This window comes from Salvelinus namaycush, chromosome 9 (assembly GCF_016432855.1).
Source record: "Salvelinus namaycush isolate Seneca chromosome 9, SaNama_1.0, whole genome shotgun sequence".
Lineage (NCBI taxonomy): Eukaryota > Metazoa > Chordata > Actinopteri > Salmoniformes > Salmonidae > Salvelinus > Salvelinus namaycush.
Genome location: NC_052315.1, coordinates 495912 through 507334, shown reverse-complemented (window position 1 = coordinate 507334; position 11423 = coordinate 495912). Strand labels below are relative to the sequence as shown.

Below are 11423 nucleotides of genomic sequence, written 5' to 3'. Positions count from 1 at the left end.
ACAACAGGTGTAGTAGACCTCACAGTGAAATGCTGAATACAACAGGTGTAGTAGACCTTACAGTGAAATGCTGAATACAACAGCTGTAGTAGACCTCACAGTGAAATACTGAATACAACAGGTGTAGTAGACCTCACAGTGAAATGCTGAATACAACAGGTGTAGTAGACCTCACAGTGAAATGCTGAATACAACAGGTGTAGTAGACCTCACAGTGAAATGCTGAATATAACAGGTGTAGTAGACCTTACAGTGAAATGCTGAATATAACAGGTGTAGTAGACCTTACAGTGAAATGCTGAATATAACAGGTGTAGTAGACCTTACAGTGAAATGCTGAATACAACAGGTGTTGTAAACCTCACAGTGAAATGCTGAATACAACAGGTGTTGTAAACCTCACAGTGAAATGCTGAATACAACAGGTGTAGTAGACCTTACAGTGAAATGCTGAATACAACAGGTGTAGTAGACCTTACAGTGAAATGCTGAATATAACAGGTGTAGTAGACCTTACAGTGAAATGCTGAATATAACAGGTGTAGTAGACCTCACAGTGAAATGCTGAATACAACAGGTGTAGTAGACCTTACAGTGAAATGCTGAATACAACAGGTGTAGTAGACCTTACAGTGAAATGCTGAATACAACAGGTGTAGTAGACCTTACAGTGAAATGCTGAATACAACAGGTGTAGTAGACCTTACAGTGAAATGCTGAATACAACAGGTGTAGTAGACCTTACAGTGAAATGCTGAATATAACAGGTGTAGTAGACCTCACAGTGAAATGCTGACTGACAAGCCCTTAACCAACAATGCAGTTCTAAGAGAAATGACTGAAAAAAAAATAAGAAAAAAAAGTTACAAATAATTAAAGAAAACTTGCTTTGGCAATGTAAACATATGTTTCCCATGCCAATAAAGCTCATTAAATTGAAATTGAAATAGAGAGAGAGAGAGAGCCCTACTTGGACTAAATTCATTCAGAATACCAAAACTCCAGCTGAGAAATAAAATCTAATCTAATTAAAAAATTAATTTCCCTGGATTAACTCATTTTTTAAGAAGAATCACATAACTAACTCCCACTGAGATTTGTCACAACCAGTATTCCATTCTCAACAGATTACAATTTGACTGCTGCAGTATAAAGGAGTATCAATGTGTGTCTCAAATTCCACACTAATCACTTTATAGTGCACTACTTTTTACATAGAGCTCTGGTCAAAGTTGTGAGCTATATTGGGAATAGGGTGCCATAGGGAATAGAGACGCAGCCCCAGAGAGCTGGGTATGAAGTGTTGGCACCACACTGAGAGGTGCTGTAAAGTTAATTTCATTCACGACAGGGGTCCAACAACAGGAGCAACATAGCAGGAAGTGATTTCAATATAAAAATCTATTTATTATGAAATTATATGCAGTAACAATACAGTACAGCTGCCCCATTCTTTTCATTTACATTTAAAAAAAAGTTATTTTACACATGATAACATTCCAAGGATTTCATGAACGTTGTCATGTTACTTATATTTTATTATTAGCCTTTGTTTAACTGCGAAATCCATTGAGATCAGGGTCTCATTTGTAATGGTGCCCCGAGAACAACAGTTCAAGCATGATCACTACAAAATTACAGTTACAACATTTCAAATAAATTAGTTTGCAAATATATACAATCAAACAAAACAATTGCAGTTTTCATTAGTCACATTTATCAGAGACCAAAATGTAGATCACTGCGTCTATGCACTTGTCAAAGCTGTACTCTAAACTTCAACGATCATGCTAAAATTATAATTTCACAGAGAGAAGGGGGTTCTATGGTTCTGCTTTCCAGTGTTTTATGGTTGAATTCTGATTCCCCACCATTCTCCCAAAGTGTGTACTTGCACCCTTTCTTGCATGTATTAAACAATGGCAGAAACTCTCTCCAGCCAACGCTTAAACCAATTCTGTGCTTTTAAATCCATGACGGGGAGTTTACAAGTGCCTGTTTGTCTGCCCTCGGCCCTAAAGGTCTTCCTCAGCCTGGAAGGCAGGGTTGTCTTTCGTCTCCTTGTCTCCATTCTCTAATATAGACTTTAGTCTTATGGGTGGCCCATGTAGAGGGTCCTTGTCGTTCTCTCCACTGACTGGCTTAGCCCTGATAACATACCTGTAGCAGAGGAATAGGAGACCGCCGAAGATAAGGAAGATCGAAGCACCGACCCCCATCCAGATAGCTCCGCCCACTTCCTGTCTGAGGGGGGCAGGAGGGAGGTGGAACTCTGGGGGGAATGCTATGGTCTGATTAGTCAGGACAGATTTCACGTTCCAGACTAGAGGGACCAGAAAGCTGACCCCTGTCAGGACGTACAGCCCACCGGCCCCTGAGAACGTCAGTCTGATAAAGTCATGAGTCTTCTGACCAAAATAGATGTTCCTCACTGAGTACGCACCAAGGATGTTTCCCAAGAGTCCAGTGATCACTGCTACCATGATGACCACCTGTGCCACAGAGATCTCCACGGGAACAAACGGGTCGGCAATGCCGATTGGCTGGCAGAACTCTGAGTCGGGTAGAGTGTGGCTGTAGAAACACGCCCGCCACACGCCCACCCAGGCCACGCCAGAGGTTACCACGGAGACGTCCTCTACGTACCACAGCCTCCACTCGTTGTGGCCCGCGGTGGCCATGGTCAGGATCCAGCCTACACAACCAATCACTAGGCCCAGGAACTGCCAGTGAACCGTGTGGGCCAGGTACACCATGACCCTGTCAGAGGGTTGGTTACGTCAATGATCTGGGTTTAAGATGGACTCCTGACTCAGTTCTCCTGCCCACAGCCGGTCAACTCAAATACCACTGCAGATTTCTGCAGCTCCTCTGGTCCCATGAAACCTGATGAGAGAAACATATTAGATCCACATGTAGTGTACAGCATTTTCCACAGTATATTGCCAAAGGGGCCGATTCAGACTTAGGAAATATGTCCTACAAACTTCTCAGTAGTTGGTATTCAGACTTACCTTATGCAGGCGCGTAACACGCTCTGCAGGTGGTGCTCCCTTGCACACAATGAATACATTTCATTCAACCTCTGAAAACTCTATTTGCTGGCCAACATATTTTCTTGTGAAGTTCTCATTCAATAGGTTTTCAGTACATTTATCTTAAGCCATCCCTTTAAATACGCTGTACCTTTAATTATAATTTTGTCTACAGACTCACTAGAATATATTGACAGAACTGCTTTTGAAAATTAGGAATCAAAGAAAGAAGGGAATCTATTGTAAATATATGCATATTTGTCTTAGTTTCCACACCAACTGGTAGATTTAAAATAGATGTAGATTATTTAGGGTTGGGAAAGTATTTATAAACCCTAAACAGATTGATAGATTTACATATTTATAGATGTATATTTATATGTCACGATCGTTGTTGTAAGAATCGAACCAAAATGCAGCGTGGTTTGGGTTCACCATCTTTATTTAACGTGAACCAGCAAAAAACAATAAAGAAACGAACGTGAAGCTATGCGGTGCTCAAGGCAACTAACACAAACAAGATCCCACAAAAACCCGGTGGGAAAAGGCTGCCTAAATATGATCCCCAATCAGAGACAACGATAAACAGCTGCCTCTGATTGGGACCATACCAGGCCAACATAGAAAACAAAAACACCTAGATAGGAACACCCCCCCTAGTCACACCCAGACCTAACCAAAATAGAGAATAAAAAGGCTCTCTATGGTCAGGGCATGACATTAAAGCCTTTATGCACAAAATATATTGATGAATAAAAAATACAGTGGTGTGATTCATCCTGAAAGTTATGCAAGTTCAATCTATTAAATATTTGAAGGTGAAAAAAGTGTACAATAGGGGTTGAACAATAGTCCTATAAATCTACCCTTATCCTCACTAATCACGGAACTGTATGACACCGGTCCAGTCGTCATGAACTGTGTGCCAGGATCCAAACAGCTAAGTGTGGTCTGAGTTCCATAATGATTCAAATAGGCTACATGTCCCAAATGATTACACAACTTTAGCCTAATACGATTCACTAGCGACCCCCAGGAACAACTTACACTGACGTGACCGAGGAAAGAAAGGTAAACGGAATGGATTGGAATGATGCAAAATGTAAGCAACAAATTGAAGGAAACTAACACGAGAGTGACAGTTATACATGTATGTGGGTATTACTGATGGTGGCTACAATAGTGGCTAATATTTAACATTATACAAATATTTTTTTTAAACTCCAAAAAGCATATAATTAAACCATTCTAGAGAGCATACATCAACTCGGTGGGTTCAGCGCTAGAGAAGCCTATAGCTAGGGTCATCAGATTTAATCCCCGCAAATTATGAGGACATACAATTACAATTCTGACAAACAGCACAGCTATTTATAGCCTACTGTACTTCACTGTGGAAACAATATATGTCATATAGATATGATTATCAGTTTCCTTCCACATCAAATCAAATCAAATGTATTTATAAGGCCCTTCTTACATCAGCTGATATCTCAAAGTGCTGTACAGAAACCCAGCCTAAAACCCCAAACAGCAAGCAATGCAGGTGTAGAAGCATGGTGGCTAGGAAAAACTCCCTAGAAAGGCCAAAACCTAGGAAGAAACCACATGACTGGTTTGACATTCGTCTTCAGTAATTATAAGGAAAAATGATCTAAAACAATTGCTATATTTGTATTTACAATTCCTTTTTCCAAACGGATGACTCATTTACCTAGCTCTTATCAATGTATACATTACAGTGTATGAAGAATGGTGCTATTTCTATCAGGAAGATATATAGATTTGTAAGAGTAAATACTGCCACCTAGTGGAGAGAAATAGCTAATGGATTAAGACAGGAAATGTAGTTCCAAATTCAAGTGTTGTGGTTATCGGTCTGGCTAGCTGCTAGCTGTTAGCTGCTAGCTGTTAGCTGCTAGCTGCTAGCTGTTAGCTGCTAGCTGCTAGCTGCTAGCTGCTAGCTGCTAGCTGCTAGCTGTTAGCTGCTAGCTGCTAGCTGTTAGCTGTTAGCTGTTAGCTGTTAGCTGCTACCTGTTAGCTTCTGCACTCGACATGGAATATAATTTTTGTGATTGAAATTGTATTTAAGAACATTGTGAGCACAAGTCATCAAGAGACTACTGCTGATTATTCATGTAACACACGAAAGCCCTATCTGCATGGGATTTGTTTTACTGGGGGAGATAGGGCTGTGTAATTATATGCACAAACATAAATTGAAGTCCCATCTGAATCTACCATGTCATTCATTTTTGCATAGCAGCATAGCAGTAGAGTAATAATTCCAGCCAGAATAACCTACTGTTTTCCCGCTGATAATACTGTACAGACTGGGTCAACATAATACTAGTCCAGACTGGGTCAACATAATACTAGTCCAGACTGGGTCAACATAATACTAGTCCAGACTGGGTCAACATAATACTAGTACAGACTGGGTCAACATAATACTAGTCCAGACTGGGTCAACATAATACTAGTCCAGAGCGAATCGACATCCCTGTGTTTTGAGAGAAATTTAAGAATTTGACAGGTGCTGCTCAAATTTGAGCAAAAAAACAATAACTGACTTCATAAATGAATGCTTTAAAAAAGTGCTGGGCTTAGCCTACATATGAGGGCCTACATGTATCAACTTTCACAGTGAAGGCTTTTGCTTATACTGTAAGTTTTGTGCCAAAGATATGAACATTGCCAGATGTCAGTGAAAAAATATTGCTCCTATTTAATGCAACCCTTAGTCTTAATAGATCGCAAAGCAGTATTCCAGCTGAGCTACATTTTTGGAAATGAGAAGTTCACTTTCTCATCCATAGCCTCAAAACACATCTCAAGTGCAAGTGCACTGTTTAGCTCACATCTGCAGGCTCAGGGGCATTTAGGACATCTACTGCAGATCACTAAAATAATGATTATGATCACACTTGCTCCATAAAAATATAATGGGACACTATACCAAAAATGGTTTAGATACTTGGGAACCAAATTTGAGGGTAGCGTGTTATCAACTGGACATATTGAAATATCTTCGTGCCGAGAATAAAGGCATCGTCATAACGGTCAATCTATTAAAGAAATAAAACATTTTTTACCTTTATTTAACTAGGCAAGTCAGTTAAGAACAAATTCTTATTTACAATGACGGCCAACCCTGGCTAAACCGGTTTTAATAGTCACAGTGGGAACAACAGCCCCTATACACTTCCTGATGAACTCAGTCACCATGTCCGTGTATACAGTCGTGGCCAAAAGTTGAGAATTCCACAAATATTAATTTTTTACAAAGTCTGCTGCCTCAGTTTGTATGATGGCAATTTGCATATACTTCAGAATGTTGTGAAGAGTGATCAGATGAATTGCAAAGTCCCTCTTTGCCATGCAAATGAACTGAATCCCCCAAAAAACATTTCCACTGCATTTCAGCCCTGCCACAAAAGGACCAGCTGACATCATGTCAGTGATTCTCTCGTTAACACAGGTGTGAGTGTTGCCGAGGACAAGGCTGGAGATCACTCTGTCATGCTGATTGAGTTCGAATAACAGACTGGAAGCTTCAAAAGGAGGGTGGTGCTTGGAATCATTGTTCTTCCTCTGTCAACCATGGTTACCTGCAAGGAAACACGTGCCGTCATCATTTCTTTGCACAAAAAGGGCTTCACAGGCAAGGATATTGCTGCCAGTAAGATTGCACCTAAATCAACCATTTATCAGATCATCAAGAATTTCAAGGAGAGCGGTTCAATTGTTTGAAGGCTTCAGGGTGCCCAAGAAAGTCCAGCAAGCGCCAGGACCGTCTCCTAAAGTTGATTCAGCTGCGGGATCGGGGCACCACCAATACAGAGCTTGCTCAGGAATGGCAGCAGGCAGGTGTGAGTGCATCTGCACGCACAGTGAGGCGAAGACTTTTGGATGGCCTGGTGTCAAGAAGGGCAGCAAAGAAGCCACTTCTCTCCAGGAAAGACATGCGCGATAGATGGGAGGGGTTGAATGGAGCTGAAGGGTGGGACTAATAACAACAAGATAACCAATGTAAAACATACGGGGTCTGTAAAATGTATATAAGTTCAGAAATTTTGTGAAATAGCACAGTTACAAATAGTAATCAAACTGGATGGACATCAGAAATAGAGGAAGGACTAAAAACAAACAAAATATAACTATTGTAAAATAGTTGGAAGCAACAATCTCTCCGCAATATTAAGCTAATCCACCCCTTAAAAAAAAAGTTTGCAGACGACACAACAGTATTAGGCTTGATTACCAACAACGACGAGACAGCCTATAGGGAGGAGGTGAAGGCGCTCGGAATGTGGTGTCAGGAAAACAACCTCTCACGTTAACAAAACTTCAGGAAACAGCAGAGGGAGAGTAGGTGAAAATTCATGACCATGGTTGACTTTCCAGTATCTAGATTCTAGACTGTTCTCCCAGAAGTATTGAGACAGAAAACATATGGTTAATTTATAGACATGTGTAAGCAGAATCCACGGGAGTGTACAGACTGGGTCAACGTGGAGTTAATCACTAGACATGTAAAAACAGAACGTGAGCAGAATCCACGGGAGTGTACAGACTGGGTCAACGTGGAGTTAATCACTAGACATGTAAAAACAGAACGTGAGCAGAATCCACGGGAGTGTACAGACTGGGTCAACGTGGAGTTAATCACTAGACATGTAAAAACAGAACGTGAGCAGAATCCACGGGAGTGTACAGACTGGGTCAACGTGGAGTTAATCACTAGACATGTAAAAACAGAACGTGAGCAGAATCCACGGGAGTGTACAGACTGGGTCAACGTGGAGTTAATCACTAGACATGTAATAACAGAACGTGAGCAGAATCCACGGGAGTGTACAGACTGGGTCAACGTGGAGTTAATCACTAGACATGTAAAAACAGAACGTGAGCAGAATCCACGGGAGTGTACAGACTGGGTCAACGTGGAGTTAATCACTAGACATGTAATAACAGAACGTGAGCAGAATCCACGGGAGTGTACAGACTGGGTCAACGTGGAGTTAATCACTAGACATGTAAAAACAGAACGTGAGCAGAATCCACGGGAGTGTACAGACTGGGTCAACGTGGAGTTAATCACTAGACATGTAATAACAGAACGTGAGCAGAATCCACGGGAGTGTACAGACTGGGTCAACGTGGAGTTAATCACTAGACATGTAAAAACAGAACGTGAGCAGAATCCACGGTATGCCTGTGTTGTTGTAGGCCTGAGGGAAGGATATACTTCAGAATGTTCCTGAGGGAAGGATATACTTCAGAATGTTCCTGAGGGAAGGATATACTTCAGAATGTTCCTGAGGGAAGGATATACTTCAGAATGTTCCTGAGGGAAGGATATACTTCAGAATGTTCCTGAGGGAAGGATATACTTCAGAATGTTCCTGAGGGAAGGATATACTTCAGAATGTTCCTGAGGGAAGGATATACTTCAGAATGTTCCTGAGGGAAGGATATACTTCAGAATGTTCCTGAGGGAAGTCATTGCCTGGTCTTGTGACTAGCTTTAACACTTCTTAATAGGGGGGCGCTGTTTTCACTTTGGAAAAAATCGTGCCCAAATTAAACGGCCTCGTACTCTGTTCTAGATCATACAATATGCATATTATTATTACTATTGGATAGAAAACACTCTGAAGTTTCTAAAACTGTTTGAATTATATCTGTGAGTAAAACAGAACTCATTTGGCAGCAAACTTCCAGACAGGAAGTGAAAATTCTGAAAATGAGGCTCAGGGCCTGCCTATTCAACTGGCTTTTATTTATGGATCTGTATGCACTTCATACGCCTTCCACTAGATGTCAACATGCAGTGGAAGGTGGAATGGGGTGTCTAGCTTGATCTGAGGCCGAACAAGAGCTTTTGGAGTGACAGGTCTGGAAATTTCTTTGTCTTCTCTGGGCGCGAAGTACGTCGACATTGGCTTCTGAAAAGCGTTCGGTATACACGGTGGATGTCTCCGGCTCTGATTTTATTTGATATATGTGATAAAAACATCATAAAGTAGTTTTTTTCAACCGAGTTGTATCAGTTTATTCAACGTTTATTGGGACTTTTGGAATTTTCTGTTCTTTGCGTCAAGAGAATATGGGCATGTTCGCGCCACATGGCTAGCTAAGGTTGCTAATTCGACAGGAGAAAAGGACATTCTAAAACCAAACAACGATTTATTCTGGACCTAGGACTCCTTGTACAAGATTCTGATGGAAGCTCAACAAAAGTAAGAACAATTTATGATGTTATTTCGTATTTCTGTGGAAAATGTTGATTCCTATTCTTTGGCGGGCGCTGTCTCGCAATAACGCAAGCTGTTTGTTATGGTAAAGTTATTTTAAAAAATCTAACACGGCGGTTGCATTAAAACCTGTTATGGCTGCAAGGGAAAGTATTGAGTAGCCAGATAAAAGATGCCCATTTCAAACGGCCTCGTACTCAATTCTTGCTCGTACAATATGCATATTATTATTACTATTGGATAGAAAACTCTAGTTTCTAAAACCGTTTGAATTATTTCTCTGAGTGAAACAGAACTCATTCTGCAGCACTTTTCCTGACCCGGAAGTTCAAAGTCTGAAACCGAGGCTCTCTTCCTCTTCCGGCCTATAAATGGGCAATGAACGTAAGAGTCTACGTACACTTCATACACCTTCCTCTGGGTGTCAAGAAGGCTGTGAGAGAAGAAATGAGGTGATTATCTCGATCTGGGATGGAATAAACCCTCTTGGAATGACGTGTACCCAATTTCCGGTACTCTGAAGGACGCAATTTGGACAGTGGGGTTGACTTTTGTTTTGCTGACGTTATATGCGACTATTATTTCCGGCTTTGATTTTATTTGATACATGTCACCATATCATCGTAACGTATGTTTTTTCAATATAGTTTCATCAGATTATTGAAATTTTTTCGGGAGTTTTACCGTGTTCCGTTCTCTTCCGTTTGTTTACATGGAGAGATCCGTGCAACCCGGCTAGCGCGCTTGCTAAATGGAGAGAGAAAGTTGCCATTCTGAATCCAAACAACGACTCATCTGGACAAAGGACACCTTGTTCAACATTCTGATGAAAGATCAGCAAAAGTAAGACCCAATTTATGATGTTATTTCATATATCTGTCGTAGTCGCCGGCGCCCAAGTGTTTCTATTGTGCTAAGCTAAGCTAATATAACGCTACATTTTGTTTTCGCTGTAAAACACTTAATAAATCGGAAATATTGTCTGGCATCACAAGATGCCTGTCTTTCATTTACTGTACACTATGTATTTTTCAGAAATGTTTTATGATAATTAGGTATTTGACGTTGGTGTCTGTAAATATTATGGCTGCTTTCGGTGCAATTTCTGATTGTAGCTGAAATGTAAACTATGATTTATACCTGAAATATGCAAATTTTTCAAACAAAACATATGCTATACAATAAATATGTTATCAGACTGTCATCTGATGAGGTTGTTTCTTGGTTAGTGGCTATTTATATCTTTATTTGGCCGAATTTGTGATAGCTACTGAAGGAGTCAAAAACTGATGGAGTAAGAATAGTGGTGTCTTTTGCTAACGTGGTTAGCTAATAGATTTACATATTGTGTCTTCCCTGTAAAACATTTTAAAAATCGGACATGTTGGCTTGATTCACAAGATGTGCACCTTTCATCTGGTGTCTTGGACTTGTTAATGTGTGAAAGTTAAATATTTAAAAAAAATATCTTTTGAATTTCGCGCCCTGCACTTTGAGCTGGCTGTTGTCATAAGTGTACCGGTGTCGGGCTGCAGCTCAAACAGGTTAAGAACCAGTGTATCTTTCATTTGCCATACAACAAGTATTTTTATGTAAAGTTTATGATGAGTTCTTTGGTCAGATTAGGTGAGTGTCCAAAATAGCTCCGGACATTCTGGGGAAATGTTGCTACATATTCACAATGTATAACCACGGTTTGCAGCTCTAAATATGCACATTTTCAAACAAAACATAAGTGTATTGTATAACCTGATGTTATAAGACTGTCATCTGATGAAGTTGGTCAAGGTTAGTGATTCATTTTATATCTTTTGCTGGTTTTTGCGAATGCTATCTAAGCAGTGAATAAATGCGGTTGTGTGTTTGGCTATTGTGGTAAGCTAATATAATGCTATATTGTGTTTTCGCTGTAAAACACTTAAAAAATTCTGAAATATTGGCTGGATTCACAAGATATTTATCTTTCATTTGCTGTACACCATGTATTTTTCATAAATGTTTTATGATGAGTATTTAAGTATTTCACGTTGCTTTCTGTAATTATTCTGGCTGCTTTGGTGATATTTTTGATGGTAGCTGCAATGTAAACCTATGATTTATACCTCAAATATGCACATTTTTGAACAAA

General features: G+C 40.2%; 1 protein-coding gene across 1 annotated transcript; it reads right to left on the bottom strand.

Moving 5' to 3' along the window:
* Positions 1 to 2015: 2015 nt before the first annotated feature.
* Positions 2016 to 2756, bottom strand: LOC120053572 (claudin-34-like). Its single transcript, XM_039000701.1, has one exon. It carries the CDS (start codon positions 2754 to 2756, stop codon positions 2016 to 2018), a length of 741 nt encoding a protein of 246 aa, XP_038856629.1.
* Between the last annotated feature and the right edge of the window lie 8667 nt (positions 2757 to 11423).